The sequence below is a fragment of the Ranitomeya variabilis genome, chromosome 8, assembly GCF_051348905.1.
Source record: "Ranitomeya variabilis isolate aRanVar5 chromosome 8, aRanVar5.hap1, whole genome shotgun sequence".
NCBI classification, from domain to species: domain Eukaryota; kingdom Metazoa; phylum Chordata; class Amphibia; order Anura; family Dendrobatidae; genus Ranitomeya; species Ranitomeya variabilis.
In genome coordinates this window covers 27423679-27449616 of record NC_135239.1, presented here as the reverse complement: position 1 = coordinate 27449616, position 25938 = coordinate 27423679, and the positions used below count along the sequence as shown (strand labels likewise).

At 48.8% G+C, this 25938-nt stretch overlaps 1 protein-coding gene across 1 annotated transcript in view; it reads right to left on the bottom strand.

Annotated features, from left to right (window-relative positions):
- CCDC17 (coiled-coil domain containing 17) overlaps positions 1–23366 on the bottom strand; it is a 57093-nt gene extending 33727 nt beyond the window's left edge. Inside the window, exons 1-9 of the mRNA XM_077276620.1 lie at positions 23230–23366; positions 13227–13505; positions 12250–12384; positions 11906–11968; positions 11266–11389; positions 10172–10325; positions 8937–9056; positions 8054–8190; positions 7688–7810 (exon numbers count right to left, since the gene is read on the bottom strand). Coding sequence (XP_077132735.1) covers positions 7688–7810; positions 8054–8190; positions 8937–9056; positions 10172–10325; positions 11266–11389; positions 11906–11968; positions 12250–12384; positions 13227–13436 — 1066 coding nt within the window. The 5' untranslated portion in view covers positions 13437–13505; positions 23230–23366. The remainder of the gene's footprint in view (positions 1–7687; positions 7811–8053; positions 8191–8936; positions 9057–10171; positions 10326–11265; positions 11390–11905; positions 11969–12249; positions 12385–13226; positions 13506–23229) is intronic.
- Between the last annotated feature and the right edge of the window lie 2572 nt (positions 23367–25938).

Sequence of the window (25938 nt, the reverse complement as noted above, 5' to 3'; positions counted from 1 at the left end):
TCCAGAGCTGCACTCACTATTCTGCTGGTGCAGTCACTGTGTACATACATTACATTACTGATCCTGAGTTACGTCCTGTATTATACCCCAGAGCTGCACTCACTATTCTGCTGGTGCAGTCACTGTGTACATATATTACATTACTGATCCTGAGTTACATCCTGTATTATACTCCAGAGCTGCACTCACTATTCTGCTGGTGCAGTCACTGTGTACATATATTACAATACTGATCCTGAGCTACATCCTGTATTATACTCCAGAGCTGCACTCACTATTCTGCTGGTGCAGTCACTGTGTACATACATTACATTACTGATCCTGAGTTACATCCTGTATTATATTCCAGAGCTGCACTCACTATTCTGCTGGTGCAGTCACTGTGTGCATACATTACATTACTGATCCTGAGTTACATCCTGTATTATACCCCAGAGCTGCACTCACTATTCTGCTGGTGCAGTCACTGTGTACATACATTACATTACTGATCCTGAGTTACATCCTGTATTATACCCCAGAGCTGCACTCACTATTCTGCTGGTGCAGTCACTGTGTACATACATTACATTACTGATCCTGTACTGATCCTGAGTTACATCCTGTATTATACTCCAGAGCTGCACTCACTATTCTGCTGGTGCAGTCACTGTGTCCATACATTACATTACTGATCCTGTACTGATCCTCAGTTACATCCTGTATTATACCCCAGAGCTGCACTCACCATTGTGCTGGTGCAGTCACTGTGTCCATACATTACATTACTGATCCCGAGTTACATCCTGTATTATACCCCAGAGCTGCACTCACTATTCTGCTGGTGCAGTCACTGTGTACATACATTACATTACTGATCCTGAGTTACATCCTGTATTATACCCCAGAGCTGCACTCACTATTCTGCTGGTGCAGTCACTGTGTACATACATTACATTACTGATCCTGAGTTACATCCTGTATTATACCCCAGAGCTGCACTCACTATTCTGCTGGTGCAGTCACTGTGTACATACATTACATTACTGATCCTGAGTTACATCCTGTATTATACCCCAGAGCTGCACTCACTATTCTGCTGGTGCAGTCACTGTGTCCATACATTACATTACTGATTCTGAGTTACATCCTGTATTATACTCCAGAGCTGCACTCACTATTCTGCTGGTGCAGTCACTGTGTACATACATTACTGATCCTGAGTTACATCCTGTATTATACTCCAGAGCTGCACTCACTATTCTGCTGGTGCAGTCACTGTGTACATACATTACATTACTGATCCTGAGTTACATCCTGTATTATACTCCAGAGCTGCACTCACTATTCTGCTGGTGCAGTCACTGTGTCCATACATTACATTACTGATTCTGAGTTACATCCTGTATTATACTCCAGAGCTGCGCTCACTATTCTGCTGGTGCAGTCACTGTGTACATACATTACTGATCCTGAGTTACATCCTGTATTATACTCCAGAGCTGCACTCACTATTCTGCTGGTGCAGTCACTGTGTACATACATTACTGATCCTGAGTTACATCCTGTATTATACTCCAGAGCTGCACTCACTATTCTGCTGGTGCAGTCACTGTGTACATACATTACATTACTGATCCTGAGTTACATCCTGTATTATACTCCAGAGCTGCACTCACTATTCTGCTGGTGCAGTCACTGTGTCCATACATTACATTACTGATTCTGAGTTACATCCTGTATTATACTCCAGAGCTGCGCTCACTATTCTGCTGGTGCAGTCACTGTGTACATACATTACATTACTGATCCTGAGTTACATCCTGCATTATACTCCAGAGCTGCACTCACCATTGTGCTGGTGCAGTCACTGTGTCCATACATTACATTACTGATCCCGAGTTACATCCTGTATTATACCCCAGAGCTGCACTCACTATTCTGCTGGTGCAGTCACTGTGTACATACATTACATTACTGATCCTGAGTTACATCCTGTATTATACTCCAGAGCTGCACTCACTATTCTGCTGGTGCAGTCACTGTGTACATACATTACATTACTGATCCTGAGTTACATCCTGTATTATACTCCAGAGCTGCACTCACTATTCTGCTGGTGCAGTCACTGTGTACATACATTACATTACTGATCCTGAGTTACATCCTGTATTATACCCCAGAGCTGCACTCACCATTGTGCTGGTGCAGTCACTGTGTCCATACATTACATTACTGATCCCGAGTTACATCCTGTATTATACCCCAGAGCTGCACTCACTATTCTGCTGGTGCAGTCACTGTGTCCATACATTACATTACTGATCCTGAGTTACATCCTGTATTATACCCCAGAGCTGCACTCACTATTCTGCTGGTGCAGTCACTGTGTACATACATTACATTACTGATCCTGAGTTACATCCGGTATTATACTCCAGAGCTGCACTCACTATTCTGCTGGTGCAGTCACTGTGTACATACATTACATTACTGATCCTGAGTTACATCCTGTATTATACTCCAGAGCTGCACTCACTATTCTGCTGGTGCAGTCACTGTGTCCATACATTACATTACTGATTCTGAGTTACATCCTGTATTATACTCCAGAGCTGCGCTCACTATTCTGCTGGTGCAGTCACTGTGTACATACATTACATTACTGATCCTGAGTTACATCCTGTATTATACTCCAGAGCTGCACTCACTATTCTGCTGGTGCAGTCACTGTGTCCATACATTACATTACTGATCCTGAGTTACATCCTGTATTATACTCCAGAGCTGCACTCACTATTCTGCTGGTGCAGTCACTGTGTACATACATTACATTACTGATCCTGAGTTACATCCTGTATTATACTCCAGAGCTGCACTCACTATTCTGCTGGTGCAGTCACTGTGTACATAAATTACATTACTGATCCTGAGTTACATCCTGTATTATACTCCAGAGCTGCACTCACTATTCTGCTGGTGCAGTCACTGTGTACATACATTACATTACTGATCCTGAGTTACATCCTGTATTATACCCCAGAGCTGCACTCACTATTCTGCTGGTGCAGTCACTGTGTCCATACATTACATTACTGATTCTGAGTTACATCCTGTATTATACCCCAGAGCTGCACTCACTATTCTGCTGGTGCAGTCACTGTGTACATACATTACATTACTGATCCTGAGTTACATCCTGTATTATACCCCAGAGCTGCACTCACCATTCTGCTAGTGCACACATTACTACACTACTTTTCCGTGTTGACATATGGAAGGTCACTGTTTCTATGTGGCTGCTATGGGGGCTCTATGACTGGCATTGCTATGACTGGGTTCACACTGTACCAGTATATGGACAGACACATTTCGGGTTGATTACTTAGAGCACTTGCACACGTCCTTGGATCCTGTACAGTAACACTGATCGGCTGCAGAGTGAAACATTTTAAAAAAACAACTTTATTGCACACGATTGATGTCACTGATAATGATGTAAAACAATGAAACAAAAGCTCCAGGTGACTTAAAGGTAAATTTGTGCTTCCGTTCTTCACCATTTTCATGATCTCTGCTGTATTTCAGTGACTGAAAACCTTCTTGTAAAAGTTCTGAAACTGAAAACTAATCTGCGGGTGTGGAGACCGCAGAGGTAGCAGCGATCGCCCTGCGCCCTTACACCAGACGTGTGAACCCGCGCTCATCCACCTGCATGCAGGCGTTAAGAGCAGAAATCTTCCTTTGTTACAAAGCAAATGCGAGCAAACCATGAAAATGGTCCAGAAAGCAAAAAAGTCCATCGGAAAGCTGTTTTTTTTTTTTTTTCATCAGTCTAGAATTCAGTATATGAAACTTGCGGAGTTACTGCTACAATCTGCCCCTGGATAGTAGTAAAGATGTGCACTAAAATAGAGGCAGCGGTGCTGGCGAGACTGGGGAAATCTGCCCGAGCCGGGACAGCTACAGTCTGCACCATGCTTTCTTTTTTTTTTTGCTCCTCTTTATTCTGGGGGGGGTTCAGTCCGAGGGGGGCTTTCCTGCTGTCCGTTAATAAGAAGGCGGAGGATGAAGGCCTGCAATAAGATAGGGACAGATTTACTACACATCCTCGCCACAGACCGTGGGCCAAATATCATGTCTGTCACATATTCTGTCAGGACCCCAGCTTTAGAAACGCTACATAGGACTGCAGAATAACAGATCGTGAGCGGGGAAGCGAGGCCACACTGCCCCCCCCTCCAGAAATGCTACATAGGACTGCAGAATAACAGATCGTGAGCGGGGAAGCGAGGCTACACTGACCCCCCCTCCAGAAATGCTACATAGGACTGCAGAATAACAGATCGCGAGCGGGGAAGCGAGGCCACACTGCCCCCCCTCCAGAAATGCTACATAGGACTGCAGAATAACAGATCGCGAGCGGGGAAGCGAGGCCACACTGCCCCCCCCCCCTCCAGAAATGCTACATAGGACTGCAGAATAACAGATCGCGAGCGGGGAAGCGAGGCCACACTGCCCCCCCCCTCCAGAAATGCTACATAGGACTGCAGAATAACAGATCGCGAGCGGGGAAGCGAGGCCACACTGCCCCCCCTCCAGAAATGCTACATAGGACTGCAGAATAACAGATCATAAGCGGGGAAGCAAGGCTACACTGACCCCCCCCTCCAGAAATGTTACCTAGGACTGCAGAATAACAGATCATAAGCTGGGAAGCAAGGCTACACTGACCCCCCCCTCCAGAAACGCTACATAGGACTGCAGAATAACAGATCGTGAGCGGGGAAGCGAGGCCACACTGCCCCCCCTCCAGAAATGCTACATAGGACTGCAGAATAACAGATCGTGAGCGGGGAAGCGAGGCCACACTGCCCCCCCTCCAGAAATGCTACATAGGACTGCAGAATAACAGATCATAAGCGGGGAAGCAAGGCTACACTGACCCCCCCTCCAGAAATGTTACCTAGGACTGCAGAATAACAGATCATAAGCTGGGAAGCAAGGCTACACTGACCCCCCCTCCAGAAACGCTACATAGGACTGCAGAATAACAGATCGTAAGCGGGGAAGCAAGGCTACACTGACCCCCCCTCCAGAAATACTACATAGGACTGCAGAATAACAGATCGTAAGCGGGGAAGCATGGCTACACTGACCCCCCTCCAGAAATGCTACATAGGACTGCACAATAACAGATAGTAAGCGTGGGGAAGCGAGGCCACACTGACCCCTCTTCAGAAATGCTACATAGGACTGCAGAATAACAGACCTACCAGGGAACTGTGCCCACACTGATCTCCACTTCAAAAATGTTACATAGGACTGCAGAATAACAGACCGTAAGCAGGGAACCAGGCCCATACCGATCTCACCTCCAGCACTGTTACGTAGGACTGCAGAATAACAGACCGTAAGCAGGGAACCGGGCCTACACTGATCTCAGCTCCAGCACTGTTACATAGGACTGTAGAATGAGGGTACGTGTCCACGGTCCAGAATCCCAGCGCTTTGGACACAGCAGATACTCCGCTCTGCCCAAAGCGCCGCCCCCTGTTGTACGCGCGGTGATTCCGGATGTGATCATTGCACACAGGAAGAATCACCGCATCCTATACGTAGACTGTCATTTATCTTGCGGAGACTGAGCGTCTCCACAAGATAAATAGATATGCTGCGGTCTAGAAAGACGCACCACATGTACATATTCGCAGGACTGCCACCTGCGTGTTTGTACGCATAGTGGATATGGGATTTCATAAAATCCCCTCCACTATGCTGTAACATCTGGATGCTGCGGATTGGACGCTGCGGCTGTACGCAGTGTCCAATCCGCAGCAAATCCTGAAGGAATACGCCCTGTGGAAACATACCCTAAGGCTACTTTCACACATCCGTCTTTTTGTTTCAGGCTAAATCCGGCACTTTAGAGAAAAACCGGAACCGGAAAAAATAAAAACCGGAACCGGTTTTTCCCCCATTGACTTGTATTAGCGCCGCATGGCCCAGTGTTCCTTCCGTTTTTTTACCGGATCCGGCTAAAATTCCGATTCTGGCATCTGGAAAAAACGTCTACTGCAACGTTTTTTGTCTCCGGCGAAAAAGCCTGAGGCTGTTTGCTACAATGAAAGCCTATGGGAGCCGGTAGGTGCCGGATCCGGAAAAAGACGGATCCGGCGGCCTGATCCGGTTTTTTAAACTGAGCATGCTCCAAATTTTTTTTTTATCCAATACTCTAGATAGGCTAGCCAGATCCCTCAAAAAAATGCATCCGTCGCATCAGTTTTTAAAAATCTGTGCTGGATCCAGTTTTTCCAACATTCGCCGGATTTAGCCTAACACTGAAAACCTGATGTGTGAAAGTAGCCATACAGACCGTAAGCGGGGAATCAGGCCTACACTGACCCCCCCCCAACAATGTTACATAGGACTGCAGAATAACAGAGAGTACCAGGGAACCAGACCCACACTGACCTCCCCTCCAGAAATGTTACATGGGACTACAGAATAACCGACCATAAGCGGGGAGCTAGGGCCCACACTGACCTCCCCTCCAGCTATGTTACATAGGACTGCAGAATAAAAGACGGTAAGCAGGGTACCGGGCCCACATTGACCTCTGCTCCAGCAATGTTTCATAGGACTGCAGAATAACAGACAGTACTAGGGAACTGGGGCCCACACTGACCTCACCTCCAGCTATGTTACATAGGACTGCTGAATAAAAGACTGTAAGCAGGGAGCCGGGCCTACATTGACCTTCGCTCCAGCAATGTTACATAGGACTGCAGAATAACAGACAGTACCAGGGAACTGGGGCCCACACTGACCTACCCTCCAGAAATGTTACATGGGACTGCAGAATAACAGACCATAAGCGGGGAACTAGGGCCCACACTGACCTCCCCTCCAGAAATGTTACATGGGACTGCAGAATAACAGACAGTACCATGGAACTGGGGCCCACACTGACCTACCCTCCAGAAATGTTACATGGGACTGCAGAATAACAGACCATAAGAGGGGAACTGGGGCCCACACTGACCTCCCCTCCAGAAATGTTACATGGGACTGCAGAATAACAGACCGTACCAGGCAACCTGATAATGCCGGGTCCAGTATAGCAACCTCCCCTCCTGCAATGCTATGTAGTGCAGTGCGATGGAGGGTACAGGGACACTGGCTCAGGGGTCTGTGCCTGTGCAGGTTACCATTATTTTAGTAGGTATCCCGGCCTTTATATGAGGTGCCTTCATTCAATCACAAGCTGTTTCAGGCTTCTGCATACAATGATACAGACACAACCTCCACAGACACACAAGTGTAAGGTGTTACAAGCTTTAGACCGGCTCCGTGGCAGCCCCAGACAATCAGGATAAAGCCCCTGCTACGAACATGAATATTGATGACCTATACTCAGGGTAAATCATCCGTATCAATTCAGTAAGGGTCCGACATCCAGCACCCCCACCAGTCAGCTGTTACATCTGACCGCTGCCTGAGCTGGTAACAGGTGACCGGTGGGGTGTGCAGCGTGTTGGACCCCCATTCACTCATCAGCACTGGGTACTTCAGGAGCTGCTATAAGGCCACCACTAAGAATCCTACATGGGACTGCGAGGGACGAGACGCTGCGGTATTAAAAGGCTTTTACTATATTAAATTTTAAAAGATTACAATAAACTAAATACGAGTGCATTCATTGTACCGTTCTCTATTTTTTTCCGGCTCCGATGCAGCTTTAAATTGAAGATTTCTTCCTCCAGACGCTGATTTTCAAGCTCGACTGCCATGAGTTCCACATCCAGGGTCCGGGGAGCTCCATCATTCCCTGTAAATATGCCAAAGTTTGTATATGAATAGTAATAATATTCCTGAAGGAACAGACCCACATAGGGGCAGGACAGAGACATGACATGTGTATATTAACAAGGTTAGGCCGTGGTTGTGGACAGCGCCACCATTGCCCCAATTCTTCTTACCCAACTCCAAAGAAAATGAATTGAAATATAGTCTCAGATTTCAGCTTCTTCCCCTGAACCCTCCTACATCAGCTCATCGCGCACAGACTCACGTTTTTTCTTTTTCTCTTTACGATCTTGTTTGTGGGAAATCTCTTCAAATGTCAAAGCCTCGGCCTGCAGGTCCCTCATCTGTGCTAGGACAACAGCGTCATTCCCTCCGCTCTGGACATAGGCAAGCTGGAGAGCGCTGAGTACAGGAGGAGTACAGAAGTGCAGGAAGAGTGAGGAAAAAGTGCAGGAGGAGTGCAGGAGGAGTACAGAAGTGCAGGAAGAGTGAGGAAGGAGTGCAGGAGGAGTGCAGGAGGAGTGCAGGAGGAGTACAAGAGGAGTATAAGAGGAGTGCAGAAGGAGTGCAGAAGGAGTGCAGGAAGAGTGCAGGAGGAGTACAAGAGGAGTGCATGAGGAGTGCAGGAAGAGTACAGGAGGAGTGCAGGAAGAGTGCAGGGATAGTGTAGACAGAGTGAAAGCAGAGTGCAGGAGGAGAGCAGGAAGAATGCAGGAGGAGAGCAGGAAGAGTGCAGGAGAAGAGCACGAGGAGCACAGGAAGAGTATGGGTGCAGGAAGAGTGCAAGAATAGTGCAGGAGGAGAGCAATTGCAAAGATTATTACTATATGGACACACTGGAACATGATTATTGCAATTAAATGGGAAGAATTAGATGGACTTAAAGTCTTCCTTCAACCTTAGTAACTATGTTACTATGTAAATACAAGAAGGGTATTAAACACCTGCTGATGTGCTGACTTGTAGACTAATATAATGTGTGACTTATCAGATGCCATATTTCAGAGATTTCGCTGTAATGTGCCCTGTGTGTCTGATGGATGGGAGCATTTATTAATCTGATGGTGAATGTTATGTGGTCCCCATTGCCTTGGATGGCTCCGGTCTACTCCTCCATTATGTGCTGTGAATTGTATTGTGGGAATCACCTGATTTCAGAGGAGAGGGTGCTGCCACGGACGGGGAAAGGAACGATGGTGAGCGGGGCTTTCTCCTTCTTCACAGATGTGCTGGGTGGACGCTCTTTGTTCACTTTTTCTGTTTTAGCCCTAAAAATAAAATGATCTGTTATCACTGCACCCTAATAAACATCAATTATAAACAACCTATAGCCGACCTGTGTCTTGTACCAAAAAAGATGTCCACCTTTACTGTGATGAGTTAATTGCTGGGGGTCTAACTACTGAATCCCCCCAATAGTCTGTTGAATCTGCAGTTATGGCGAGATAGGCAAACCTCAGGAACTAGCGACATCCCTGCAGTCCCTGGAGCCATTATACATTTGGCCACCTGATCCCCAGACTGACCCATATCATCAGCCTTATCTTGTCCAGCTCACCGGCATTATTAAGGTACCGTCACACTCAGCGACGCTGCAGCGATATAGACAACGATCCGATCGCTGCAGCGTCGCTGTTTAGGTCGCTGTAGAGACGTCAAACACAGCAGCTCCAGAACGATGCAGGAGCGATCCTGTGACGTAACGGCGACTCACTTATCGTTCTCACAGGTCGTTAGCTCCATGTTTAACATTGCTGGCATCGTTGCTTTTGCTGTCAAACACGACGATACACACCGATCTGACGACCAAATAAAGTTCTGAACTTTCAGCAACGACCAGCGATATCACAGCAGGATCCAGATCGCTGCTGCGTGTCAAACACAACGAGATCGCTATCCAGGACGCTGCAACGTCACGGATCGTTGTCGTTCTCGTTGCAAAGTCGTTTAGTGTGAAGGTACCTTTAGCTTGCTACAATGAATCAGCACAAGTAATCGGACTAACGATCAGTTGTCTCGCATCCCCATACACAATAGGACACGTTCAGTATTCGGTCAGTATTTTACATCAGTATTTGTAAGACAAACTCAGTAGTTGAACAATCAGAGGAAAAGTATAATAGAAACAGGTCACCACTTCTGTATTTTTCACCCACTCCTAGGTTTTAGCTTACAAATATCTCACCCCAATCTCTTCACTGAATGACAGCTGTGACTTCAAAGAGCAAGAGAAGGGCGGAAATAGGGAAAAAACAAGTAGGGGGGAAAGTGCACCTAAATGTTTGGCCACACCAAGGGTGCACCGAGAGCTTGTGCGTGGTTTGAACAGTCATTCTGTGCTGACAGAGGCCCTTTAAATGGGTTGTGAGTAACAACCTTGTACCTGCTCTCTGATTGGATGAGCACCACCTGGTCCCTGAGGGCATCGAGGGCCAGTTGGTTTTTCTCCTCTTGAGCCTTTAATTCTAGGAGCATCTGTTCGATGTGGTTGGTGGAGCTGCTGCTGCTGGCTACGTCGGAAAGGCGCTGGCGGATTTCTGCAAACGGAAACAAAAGTCCAATTCAATGAGATTAAAATCCAGGTAACTGGAAGGATCGGCCGCAAGACATGAGGTCATATACTGACACTGCCAATGATATCTGTTCTTAGGGTTTGGGGTGACTGTTTCTGAACTGTGATCCTCCTGGTAGGCACGGTACTGTATAAGGAACGTGCCTCTGACTGCGGAGCCCTTAAGGGATAGCTAGAGGGGAAAACTGTGCAGTGCCCAATTCCCCCTCCCACTACTTTCCCAGGTGATGTCATGATTGGGACGCCCAGCGGACCAACCGGGGAGAGGAGGGAAGTCTGGCCACACCCTCAGGGGTTAAATTCTAGTGCCGGGCCCGGATTCTCCCTCTTTCTCCCCGGCTGACCCTCGGAAGCTGTTGTCCCACCCTCCTTCCCTTATAAAAAGCTGAATGTACTGTGCTATTATTGTTAAAATGTTTTAAATTATTAAAAAAAAAAAAAATAAATAAAAAAAAAATTTGACATTCTTTTTATATACGTCACAGCGGTAGGTAGAGGGGGGCAAAGGTTCGTAACCTCTCATTGGCTTGCTGGCCCAGCGGTCGTCGGCTGGGGCCTTCAGCAATGAGTCCGTCGCGAAATGTAATTGCCCTTCTCTACTTTGCAAAATAAACTGTGACCGACCTGTTCAACCCATCCAGGTTTCTTGGTATCTTTTATTACGGAGTGGTGGGACGGGGGAAGGCACGGTTTACGACACACGGGTCTCTGCAGTCTTATAGGATTTTGGAAAGCTCAATGAAACCAATCTCTCCTTCCCTAGAACAGCAGGGCTGTGGAGTCGGTAAGCCAAACCTCCGACTCTGACTCCTCAATTTCCATGACTCCGACTCCACAGCCCTGCAGGACAGATGCACCATGTGCAGCCTAAATGCCTGTGCTGTAGATCTGAGGCCAGGACCAACCTTCTCTCTGCACCTCCAGGGCCTGGTTTCGTGCCTGGATGTCAGCAAGGTGTCGTTCATGGGCCTCTGTCATTTCCAGGATGCGTTCTCGGTACTCTCTATCCCAGTGGGAGGAAAGTCCATGCTGTGAGGAGTAAATAATGTCACTTATCAGTTATACACTATGTTTTGTTTGCCTTCTGTAATAGTCATAGCTTATTCCCAGGATGGGCCACCAATATCTGAGAGGTGGGGGGTCTGACCACTTCCACCGCCGATCAGCTCCTACAAATGGCTGCACCCTTTTCCTTGTTTACCAGACATTGTGCCATAGATTCGGTAGTGGCTGCGCCCCATAGACAGGTCCACTATTATTATAGTCTCAGAAACCCCAACAAGTGAAACTTCTACCATTAAAGAGCTTATACACCTCGGACGTCCCTGTATAAACCCAATCCCAGCACATATGGACATAACAGAGGCACATCCCACTGATTTGTGTCTTCTTTCTTGCATCTGTGCTTTACATGGAAGCCCAATCATTTCCAATGAGTATAATGTGCCCTCGCTTAGGGGTCCTGCTCCTGCCCCTGACAGATGATTGGGGGTCCTTTGTTGATCGGTTAGTTTCCATGAGACATCAGCATTCCTCCATCATTACCTGAAGTTGAACGGATCGTAGCGTCGGGACAGAAACCTCCAAGGATTTCCTCAACTTGTGAAACTGGGAAAGAAGAAAAAGAAAGACATTATAATGCCTGCATCTGTGGAGCATCAGGTCTGTGGCCAAAGAGACCCTACATAGACCCTACAATGTGGTGCTGTGGAGTCGGAGCCCATTTTGGTGGATCGGTGTCATGGAAATTGAGGAGTCGGAGGTTTGGCTTACCGACTCCTCAGCCCTGGTGCTGTGTGCAGCTATAACCACTGTATACGGATATACTATGTACAGATGTGGCCCTATTCATCCGCAATGTCATCGTCACCGGGGATAACGTCACCTACCTCCTCAGTCAGGCTCATTAATGCTCGGCTGTCGGTGAGGTTCCCCGGCTGTGCCCCATACTCGCCCATCAGACGCTGTTCCCGCTCGTTCAGCAGGTTCTCTTTTGCCCTCAGTCGGGCGATGCTGTCTCGTGTCTACGGCACATAAGACGGGCTCGTTACAGTCATATAGGCGGTACACCGGGAAGAGACATGAGCCCCATACACAGCTATAGACCCTAATAGGAAGCAGCCCCCTCTAAATATAAATCATTGAGTAACGCCCCATTCACACTGAGAGTCATGGAACGGCCATGGGTCTCCAGACCCCAACCTGACAGCCTCACAGGCACATACATCGCTGACCCACCAACAGTCCATGAATCATGGTCCGTTATTGGACTGTGACACATGAAAGTGTGAATGAGGCTCAATGCTGTGAAAAAAAAGCGATGATTAGTGATGAGCGAATATACTCGGTACTTGAGATTTCCTGAGCACCTCTCGGGGGTCCTCCGAGTATTTTTTAGTGCTCGGAGATTTAGTTTTCATCGCCGCAGCTGAATGATTTACAGCTACTAGCCAGCTTGATTACATGTGGGGATTCCCGAGCAACCAGGCAACCCCCACATGTACTTATGCTGGCTAACAGACGTAAATCATTCAGCTGCGGCGATGAAAACTAAATCTCCGAGCACTTAAAAATACTCGGAGGACCCCCGAGCATGCTCAGGAAATCTCGAGTACCGAGTATATTCGCTCATCACTAGTGATGATCGCTCCTGGGAAAGCTGAGTGACAGTTAATACAGGGAGACCCGCACTCAACTTTCCCAGAATCCGAGCTACGATCCCCCCGAGACATCAGATTCTCATCCAGGAGATACTGACATCACTTAGGTCTCCAATCTGGGGGTCTTCAGCCATCGCAAAATTGCAGAAAAATAAAGTAAGCTGCTGGTCTGCTGAAGGTAAAAGTGACATCTGGCCCCAGCTCACCTGGAAATCCGGGGTCTCTGCCATGGGTGGGAAATCCCTGGCAGCAGATGATCGGAGATGGGCCGCCATGCCGGGGTATCGGGAGCTCAGGACGGTGGGGTCCCCGATTTGGCTTCCAATGCAGAATTTCTCTCTGTGTTTCTCCAGGAGCGAGAAGGAGCGAAAGGCCATATGACAGTTATGGCAGCGGTGGCTGCCCAGGTCCGACATGGTGCCTGCAGGACGGGAGCGGAGGCAGCGGTGCAGGGGGCTCAGTGTGACGCAGGAGGATGCCCCGAACTAGGAAGAAAAACACCTAGATCTGCAGATTCCATATGGGTCACTATCCCCCGGGGTCACCGATCCCCCTGGGGTCACCAATCCCAGACATCCGCCACCAATCACATCTCATACAGAAGCCTGAGGCGGTCACTGCACTCCAAAGCGAGTCACCATCTACAGGGTCACCACACCCCAAACCAGCCAGTGTCACTAATACAGGGTCACCACACCCCAATACAGGTCAGTGTCACTAATACAGGGTCACCACACCCCAAACCAGCCAGTGTCACTAATACAGGGTCACCACACCCCAATACCGGTCAGTGTCACTAATACAGGGTCACCACACCCCAATACAGGTCAGTGTCACTAATACAGGGTCACCACACCCCAAACCAGCCAGTGTCACTAATACAGGGTCACCACACCCCAATACCGGTCAGTGTCACTAATACAGGGTCACCACACCCCAATACAGGTCAGTGTCACTAATACAGGGTCACCACACCCCAAACCAGCCAGTGTCACCAATACAGGGTCACCACACCCCAAACCAGCCAGTGTCACTAATACAGGGTCACCACACCCCAATACCGGCCAGTGTCACTAATACAGGGTCACCACACCCCAATACCGGTCAGTGTCACTAATACAGGGTCACCACACCCCAATACATGTCAGTGTCACTAATAGAGGGTCACCACACCCCAATACAGGTCAGTGTCACTAATACAGGGTCACCACACCCCAATACAGGTCAGTGTCACTAATACAGGGTCACCACACCCCAAACCAGCCAGTGTCACTAATACAGGGTCACCACACCCCAATACCGGTCAGTGTCACTAATACAGGGTCACCACACCCCAATACAGGTCAGTGTCACTAATACAGGGTCACCTCACCCCAATACAGGTCAGTGTCACTAATACAGGGTCACCACACCCCAATACTGGTCAGTGTCACTAATACAGGGTCACCACACCCAGATACCGGTCAGTGTCACTAATACAGGGTCACCACACCCCAATACAGGTCAGTGTCACTAATACAGGTAGGGTCACCACACCCCAATACCGGTCAGTGTCACTAATATAGGGTCACCACACCCCAATACCGGTCAGTGTCACTAATACAGGGTCACCACACCCCAATACAGGTCAGTGTCACCATCTCCAGGGTCACCACACCCCAATACAGGTCAGTGTCACTAATACAGGGTCACCACACCCCAATACAGGTCAGTGTCACTAATACAGGTAGGGTCACCACACCCCAATACCGGCCAGTGTCACTAATACAGGGTCACCTCACCCCAATACCGGTCAGTGTCACTAATACAGGGTCACCACACCCCAAACCGGCCAGTGTCACTAATACAGGGTCACCACACCCCAATACAGGTCAGTGTTACTAATACAGGTAGGGTCACCACACCCCAATACCGGCCAGTGTCACTAATACAGGGTCACCACACCCCAATACAGGTCAGTGTCACTAATACAGGGTCACCACACCCCAATACAGGTCAGTGTCACTAATACAGGGTCACCACACCCCAATACAGGTCAGTGTCACTAATACAGGGTCACCACACCCCAAACCAGCCAGTGTCACTAATACAGGGTCACCACACCACAAACCGGCCAGTGTCACTAATACAGGGTCACCACACCCCAATACAGGTCAGTGTCACTAATACAGGGTCACCACACCCCAAACCAGCCAGTGTCACTAATACAGGGTCACCACACCCCAATACAGGTCAGTGTCACTAATACAGGGTCACCACACCCCAATACATGTCAGTGTCACTAATACAGGGTCACCACACCCCAATACAGGTCAGTGTCACTAATACAGGGTCACCACACCCCAAACCAGCCAGTGTCACTAATACAGGGTCACCACACCCCAATACCGGTCAGTGTCACTAATACAGGGTCACCACACCCCAATACAGGTCAGTGTCAGTATTACAGGGTCACCACACCCCAATACAGGTCAGTGTCACTATTACATGGTCACCACACCCCGATACAGGTCAGTGTCACTAAAACAGGGTCACCACACCCCAATACAGGTCAGTGTCACTAATACAGGGTCACCACACCCCAATACAGGTCAGTGTCACTAATACAGGGTCACCACACCCCAATACAGGTCAGTGTCACTAATACAGGGTCACCACACCCCAATACAGGTCAGTGTCACTAATACAGGGTCACCACACCCCAATACAGGTCAGTGTCACTAATACAGGGTCACCACACCCCAAACCAGCCAGTGTCACTAATACAGGGTCACCACACCACAAACCGGCCAGTGTCACTAATACAGGGTCACCACACCCCAATACAGGTCAGTGTCACTAATACAGGGTCACCACACCCCAATACATGTCAGTGTCACTAATACAGGGTCACCACACCCCAATACCGGTCAGTGTCACTAATAAAGGGTCACCACACCCCAATACAGGTCACTGTCACTATTACAGGGTCACCCACACCCCAATACCGGTCAGTGTAACTAATACAGGGTCACCACACCCCAATACTGGTCAGTGTCACTAATACAGGGTCATCACACACCAATACAGGTCAGTGTCACTAATACAGGGTCACCACACCCCAATACAGGTCAGTGTCACTAATACAGGGTCACCACACCCCAATACAGGTCACTGTCACTATTACAGGGTCACCACACCCCAATACCGGTCAGTGTCACTAATACAGGGTCCCCACACCCCAATACAGGTCAGTGTCACTAATACAGGGTCACCACACCCCAATACAGGTCAGTGTCACTAATACAGGGTCACCACACCCCAATACAGGTCAGTGTCACTAATACAGGGTCACCACACCCCAATACAGGTCAGTGTCACTAATACAGGGTCACCACACCCCAATACAGGTCAGTGTCACTAATACAGGGTCACCACACCCCAATACAGGTCACTGTCACTATTACAGGGTCACCACACCCCAAACCGGCCAGTGTCACTAATACAGGGTCACCACACCCCAATACCGGTCAGTGTCACTAATACAGGGTCACCACACCCCAATATAGGTCAGTGTCACTAATACAGGGTCACCACACCCCAATACAGGTCAGTGTCACTAATACAGGGTCACCACACCCCAATACAGGTCAGTGTCACTAATACAGGGTCACCACACCCCAATACAGGTCAGTGTCACTAATACAGGGTCACCACACCCCAATACAGGTCAGTGTCACTAATACAGGGTCACCACACCCCAAACCAGCCAGTGTCACTAATACAGGGTCACCACACCACAAACCGGCCAGTGTCACTAATACAGGGTCACCACACCCCAATACAGGTCAGTGTCACTAATACAGGGTCACCACACCCCAAACCAGCCAGTGTCACTAATACAGGGTCACCACACCCCAATACAGGTCAGTGTCACTAATACAGGGTCACCACACCCCAATACAGGTCACTGTCACTAATACAGGGTCACCACACCCCAATACAGGTCAGTGTCACTAATACAGGGTCACCACACCCCAAACCAGCCAGTGTCACTAATACAGGGTCACCACACCCCAATACCGGTCAGTGTCACTAATACAGGGTCACCACACCCCAATACAGGTCAGTGTCAGTATTACAGGGTCACCACACCCCAATACAGGTCAGTGTCACTATTACATGGTCACCACACCCCGATACAGGTCAGTGTCACTAATACAGGGTCACCACACCCCAATACAGGTCAGTGTCACTAATACAGGGTCACCACACCCCAATACAGGTCAGTGTCACTAATACAGGGTCACCACACCCCAATACAGGTCAGTGTCACTAATACAGGGTCACCACACCCCAATACAGGTCAGTGTCACCATCTCCAGGGTCACCACACCCCAATACAGGTCAGTGTCACTAATACAGGGTCACCACACCCCAATACAGGTCAGTGTCACTAATACAGGGTCACCACACCCCAATACAGGTCAGTGTCACCATCTCCAGGGTCACCACACCCCAAACCGGCCAGTGTCACTAATAAAGGGTCACCACACCCCAATACATGTCAGTGTCACTAATACAGGGTCACCACACCCCAATACCGGTCAGTGTCACTAATAAAGGGTCACCACACCCCAATACAGGTCACTGTCACTATTACAGGGTCACCCACACCCCAATACCGGTCAGTGTAACTAATACAGGGTCACCACACCCCAATACTGGTCAGTGTCACTAATACAGGGTCATCACACACCAATACAGGTCAGTGTCACTAATACAGGGTCACCACACCCCAATACAGGTCAGTGTCACTAATACAGGGTCACCACACCCCAATACAGGTCACTGTCACTATTACAGGGTCACCACACCCCAATACCGGTCAGTGTCACTAATACAGGGTCCCCACACCCCAATACAGGTCAGTGTCACTAATACAGGGTCACCACACCCCAATACAGGTCAGTGTCACTAATACAGGGTCACCACACCCCAATACAGGTCACTGTCACTAATACAGGGTCACCACACCCCAATACAGGTCAGTGTCACTAATACAGGGTCACCACACCCCAATACAGGTCAGTGTCACTAATACAGGGTCACCACACCCCAATACAGGTCAGTGTCACTAATACAGGGTCACCACACCCCAATACAGGTCACTGTCACTATTACAGGGTCACCACACCCCAATACCGGTCAGTGTCACTAATACAGGGTCCCCACACCCCAATACAGGTCAGTGTCACTAATACAGGGTCACCACACCCCAATACAGGTCAGTGTCACTAATACAGGGTCACCACACCCCAATACAGGTCACTGTCACTATTACAGGGTCACCACACCCCAAACCGGCCAGTGTCACTAATACAGGGTCACCACACCCCAATACAGGTCACTGTCACTATTACAGGGTCACCACACCCCAATACCGGTCAGTGTCACTAATACAGGGTCACCTCACCCCAATACCGGTCAGTGTCACCATCTCCAGGGTCACCACACTCCAAACCGGCCAGTGTCACTAATACAGGGTCCCCACACCCCAATACAGGTCAGTGTCACTAATACAGGGTCACCACACCCCAATACCGGTCAGTGTCACTAATACAGGGTCACCACACCCCAATACAGGTCAGTGTCACTAATACAGGGTCACCACACCCCAATACCGGTCAGTGTCACTAATAGAGGGTCACCACACCCCAATACAGGTCAGTGTCACTAATACAGGGTCACCACACCCCAATACCGGTCAGTGTCACTAATACAGGGTCACCACACCCCAATACAGGTCACTGTCACTATTACAGGGTCACCACACCCCAATACCGGTCAGTGTCACTAATACAGGGTCCCCACACCCCAATACAGGTCAGTGTCACTAATACAGGGTCACCACACCCCAATACAGGTCAGTGTCACTAATACAGGGTCACCACACCCCAATACAGGTCAGTGTCACTAATACAGGGTCACCACACCCCAATACAGGTCAGTGTCACTAATACAGGGTCACCACACCCCAATACAGGTCAGTGTCACTAATACAGGGTCACCACACCCCAAACCAGCCAGTGTCACTAATACAGGGTCACCACACCACAAACCGGCCAGTGTCACTAATACAGGGTCACCACACCCCAATACCGGTCAGTGTCACTAATACAGGGTCACCACACCCCAATACAGGTCAGTGTCACTAATACAGGGTCACCACACCCCAATACAGGTCAGTGTCACTAATACAGGGTCCCCACACCCCAATACAGGTCAGTGTCACTAATACAGGGTCACCACACCCCAATACAGGTCAGTGTCACTAATAGAGGGTCCCCACACCCCAATACAGGTCACTGTCACTATTACAGGGTCACCACACCCCAAACCGGCCAGTGTCACTAATACAGGGTCACCACACCCCAATACAGGTCACTGTCACTATTACAGGGTCACCACACACCAATACAGGTCAGTGTCACTAATACAGGGTCCCCACACCCCAATACCGGTCAGTGTCACTAATACAGGGTCACCACACCCCAATACAGGTCAGTGTCACTAATACAGGGTCACCACACCCCAATACAGGTCAGTGTCACTAATACAGGGTCACCACACCCCAATACAGGTCAGTGTCACTAATACAGGGTCCCCACACCCCAATACAGGTCAGTGTCACTAATACAGGGTCACCACACCCCAATACCGGTCAGTGTCACTAATACAGGGTCACCACACCCCAATACAGGTCAGTGTCACTAATACAGGGTCACCACACCCCAATACAGGTCAGTGTCACTAATACAGGGTCACCACACCCCAATACAGGTCAGTGTCACTAATACAGGGTCCCCACACCCCAATACAGGTCAGTGTCACTAATACAGGGTCACCACACCCCAATACCGGTCAGTGTCACTAATACAGGGTCACCTCACCCCAATACAGGTCAGTGTTACTAATACAGGGTCACCACACCCCAATACAGGTCAGTGTCACTAATACAGGGTCACCACACCCCAATACCGGTCAGTGTCACTAATACAGGGTCACCACACCCCAATACAGGTCAGTGTCACTAATACAGGGTCACCACACCCCAATACAGGTCACTGTCACTATTACAGGGTCACCACACCCCAATACCGGTCAGTGTCACTAATACAGGGTCCCCACACCCCAATACAGGTCAGTGTCACTAATACAGGGTCACCACACCCCAATACCGGTCAGTGTCACTAATACAGGGTCCCCACACCCCAATACAGGTCAGTGTCACTAATACAGGGTCACCACACCCCAATACCGGTCAGTGTCACTAATACAGGGTCCCCACACCCCAATACAGGTCACTGTCACTATTACAGGGTCACCACACCCCAATATCGGTCAGTGTCACTAATACAGGGTCACCACACCCCAATACCGGTCAGTGTCACTAATACAGGGTCCCCACACCCCAATACAGGTCACTGTCACTATTACAGGGTCACCACACCCCAATACCGGTCAGTGTCACTATTACAGGGTCACCACACCCCAATACAGGTCAGTGTCACTAATACAGGGTCCCCACACCCCAATACAGGTCAGTGTCACTAATACAGGGTCCCCACACCCCAATACCGGTCAGTGTCACTATTACAGGGTCACCACACCCCAATACAGGTCAGTGTCACTAATACAGGGTCACCACACCCCAATACAGGTCAGTGTCACTAATACAGGGTCACCACACCCCAATACCGGTCAGTGTCACTAATACAGGGTCACCACACCCCAATACAGGTCAGTGTCACTAATACAGGGTCCCCACACCCCAATACCGGTCAGTGTCACTAATACAGGGTCACCTCACCCCAATACAGGTCAGTGTCACTAATACAGGGTCACCACACCCCAATACCGGTCAGTGTCACTAATACAGGGTCACCTCACCCCAATACAGGTCAGTGTCACTAATACAGGGTCACCACACCCCAATACAGGTCAGTGTCACTAATACAGGGTCACCACACCCCAATACAGGCCAGTGTCACTAATACAGGGTCACCACACCCCAATACCGGTCAGTGTCACTAATACAGGGTCACCTCACCCCAATACAGGTCAGTGTCACTAATACAGGGTCACCACACCCCAAACCAGCCAGTGTCACTAATACAGGGTCACCACACCCCAATACAGGTCAGTGTCACTAATACAGGGTCACCACACCCCAATACAGGTCAGTGTCACTAATACAGGGTCACCACACCCCAATACAGGTCACTGTCACTATTACAGGGTCACCACACCCCAATACAGGTCAGTGTCACTAATACAGGGTCACCACACCCCAATACAGGTCAGTGTCACTAATACAGGGTCACCACACCCCAATACAGGTCAGTGTCACTAATACAGGGTCACCACACCCCAATACCGGTCAGTGTCACTAATACAGGGTCACCTCACTCCAATACAGGTCAGTGTCACTAATACAGGGTCACCACACCCCAATACAGGTCAGTGTCACTAATACAGGGTCACCACACCCCAATACCGGTCAGTGTCACTAATACAGGGTCACCACACCCCAATACAGGTCAGTGTCACTAATACAGGGTCACCACACCCCAATACAGGTCAGTGTCACTAATACAGGGTCACCACACCCCAATACAGGTCAGTGTCACTAATACAGGGTCACCACACCCCAATACAGGTCAGTGTCACTAATACAGGGTCACCACACCCCAATACCGGTCAGTGTCACTAATACAGGGTCACCACACCCCAAACCAGCCAGTGTCACTAATACAGGGTCACCACACCCCAATACAGGTCAGTGTCACTAATACAGGGTCCCCACACCCCAATACCGGTCAGTGTCACTATTACAGGGTCACCACACCCCAATACAGGTCAGTGTCACTAATACAGGGTCACCACACCCCAATACAGGTCAGTGTCACTAATACAGGGTCACCACACCCCAATACCGGTCAGTGTCACTAATACAGGGTCACCACACCCCAATACAGGTCAGTGTCACTAATACAGGGTCCCCACACCCCAATACCGGTCAGTGTCACTAATACAGGGTCACCTCACCCCAATACAGGTCAGTGTCACTAATACAGGGTCACCACACCCCAATACCGGTCAGTGTCACTAATACAGGGTCACCTCACCCCAATACAGGTCAGTGTCACTAATACAGGGTCACCACACCCCAATACAGGTCAGTGTCACTAATACAGGGTCACCACACCCCAATACAGGCCAGTGTCACTAATACAGGGTCACCACACCCCAATACCGGTCAGTGTCACTAATACAGGGTCACCTCACCCCAATACAGGTCAGTGTCACTAATACAGGGTCACCACACCCCAAACCAGCCAGTGTCACTAATACAGGGTCACCACACCCCAATACAGGTCAGTGTCACTAATACAGGGTCACCACACCCCAATACCGGTCAGTGTAACTAATACAGGGTCACCACACCCCAATACAGGTCACTGTCACTATTACAGGGTCACCACACCCCAATACAGGTCAGTGTCACTAATACAGGGTCACCACACCCCAATACAGGTCAGTGTCACTAATACAGGGTCACCACACCCCAATACAGGTCAGTGTCACTAATACAGGGTCACCACACCCCAATACCGGTCAGTGTCACTAATACAGGGTCACCTCACCCCAATACAGGTCAGTGTCACTAATACAGGGTCACCACACCCCAATACAGGTCAGTGTCACTAATACAGGGTCACCACACCCCAATACCGGTCAGTGTCACTAATACAGGGTCACCACACCCCAATACAGGTCAGTGTCACTAATACATGGTCCCCACACCCCAATACAGGTCACTGTCACTAATACAGGGTCACCACACCCCAATACAGGTCAGTGTCACTAATACAGGGTCACCACACCCCAATACAGGTCAGTGTCACTAATACAGGGTCCCCACACCCCAATACAGGTCAGTGTCACTAATACAGGGTCACCTCACCCCAATACCGGTCAGTGTCACTAATACAGGGTCACCACACCCCAATACCGGTCAGTGTCACTAATACATGGTCACCACACCCCAATACAGGTCAGTGTCACTAATACAGGGTCACCTCACCCCAATACAGGTCAGTGTCACTAATACAGGGTCACCACACCCCAATACTGATCACGGTTACTTGTAAGGGTCTCCGTTACCTCACCCGAGTCCCCGGGGTCCTTAGGGTCACTCGGTTGCCCGCACTCGGGCTGCAGAGTTTAGGTGAAGTTTGCTGGAAGCGGCGCCGGTCTCCATGGTGACGGCGGGACGGGACGGGGCGGAGTCTGATTCTCTACACTGAGCTCTGATGGGGGCATGAAGTAGTTCGGCCGTACCATTAGTACTCGGGAGATGGGGGGAACCATGTCTGGCTGATGACGCCGGTGGTGTTCAGCAGGTCACAGTCTTCAGGGTCCAGTATCCAGAGCGCGGGCTGTGGAGCAATGAACACAGCGCTACTGCCAATAGCGACCAATCAGATCACAGCTCTCATGTTTATAAGGCAGGAAAATCAGCGAAGGCTGCTCTCTGATTTGTTGGTATTAGACATAGCACACTACAGAGGATGTCTGCTTCACTCATGTGTTTAATGGGGTTGTTCTTCTTTGGGGTCATTTCTTAAATGTATGTACTTTTGGCTAAAAATCATTGTACAGGAGGAGGAGGTGAGCTGTGACATCACCTATTGTGAATGGTGGATCCTGTGTTATCTACTGTATATAGAGGTGCTATCAGTCATTGTACAGGAGGAGGAGGTGAGCTGTGACATCACCTATTGTGAATGGTGGATCCTGTGTTATCTACTGTATATAGAGGTGTTATCAGTCATTGTACAGGAGGAGGAGGTGAGCTGTGACATCACCTATTGTGAATGGTGGATCCTGTGTTATCTACTGTATATAGAGGTGTTATCAGTCATTGTACAGGAGGAGGAGGTGAGCTGTGACATCACCTATTGTGAATGGTGGATCCTGTGTTATCTACTGTATACAGAGGTGTTATCAGTCATTGTACAGGAGGAGGAGGTGAGCTGTGACATCACCTATTGTGAATGGTGGATCCTGTGTTATCTACTGTATATAGAGGTGTTATCAGTCATTGTACAGGAGGAGGTGAGCTGTGACATCTATTGTGAATGGTGGATCCTGTGTTATCTACGGTATATAGAGGTGTTATCAGTCATTGTACAGGAGGAGGTGAGCTGTGACATCTATTGTGAATGGTGGATCCTGTGTTATCTACGGTATATAGAGGTGTTATCAGTCATTGTACAGGAGGAGGAGATGAGCTGTGACATCTATTGTGAATGGTGGATCCTGTGTTATCTACTGTATATAGAGGTGTCATCAGTCATTGTACAGGAGGAGGAGGTGAGCTGTGACATCACCTATTATGGATGGTGGATCCTGTGTTATCTACTGTATATAGAGGTGTTATCAGTCATTGTACAGGAGGAGGAGGTGAGCTGTGATATCACCTATTGTGAATTGTGGGTCCTGTGTTATCTACTGTATATAGAGGTGTTATCAGTCATTGTACAGGAGGAGGTGAGCTGTGACATCACCTATTGTGAATGGTGGATCCTGTTTTATCTACTGTATATAGAGGTGTTATCAGTCACTGTAACGTGGAGTCTTAGGCTACTTTCACACTAGCGTTTTTGGCTGTATGTCGCTATGCGTCGTTCAGGAGAAAAAAACGCATCCTGCAACGTTGTCTGCAGGATGCGTTTTTTCCCCATAGATTTACATTACCGACGTATTGCCACATGTCGCAACCGTCGTGCGACGGTTGCGTCGTGTTTTGGCGGACCGTCGGCACAAAAAAAGTTACATGTAACGTTTTTTTGTGCGTAGAACCTGCCATTTTTGACCGACATGCGTGGCCGAAACTCCGCCCCCTCCTCCCCGGACCTTGCAATGGGGCAGCGGAAGCGTCGTAAGACTGCATTTGTGCATTTCTTTCACAGTATGCGTCGGTACATTGGCCCGACGCCCTGTGACGGGCCCGTACCGACGCTAGTGTGAAAGCAGCCTTAAACCGTAGCATCCAGTGTAAAAATGGCAAAATTACCAATTTACTTATTTTAATCATGATTAAAGTTGGAAGTTATTTTTTTCTATTTCCAAAATGCATGCAACACAAAAATCTGTTGGTCATTTTCTGATTGTCGCTTTCTTTTAAGATGTGACATCTGGGTTCACCACGTGCTTCGACCAAGACTGAATGTACACTACCGCGTGTCATTGGTAACGTGCTGCACAGATCGTCCACGCGGCTCCTGCTCCAAACTCAACGGCCTCACTAGAGGATGTCAATTTCGGGTCAGGATATCTGCAGCCAGGAAAGATGTGTGAATCCAGCGTTAGAGCCCTAGTCCAAAACGCATCAGCGTTATGATGGTTCCTGAAACTTTTCTGATGTTATTTAACTTAATAAACGTGGGTCTTTTGGGGGAGATATTAGGTTCTCTTCCCAAAGGTTTGGATGGGTATATATAATTATTTATTTATATTTTTTTTTTTGCGTTTTCAAACCATGAAGGTCACATAAGGCAAACAGAAGCCAGACTATGACGCGGTGTCAGGCCCATCGGTCAATAGCCAATGGTGAGAACGGAGGAATTCATAGCTACATCATCAATGTTAAACATTCATACTTCCATTCATAGTAGATATATGTAATGGGCCAAAAAGTAAAACAAAGATTATACTAATTGTATCTTTTTTTTTTTTTGCTCACTCTTTAAATGGATCTGTATGCAACCCAGATATTCCTGAAGCTGCAACAAAGTGACAGGTGCTGAGACATATAACATATAATCTCTTCTAGACCAGACCCATCATCCCAGCGGTCATAACTTTGTT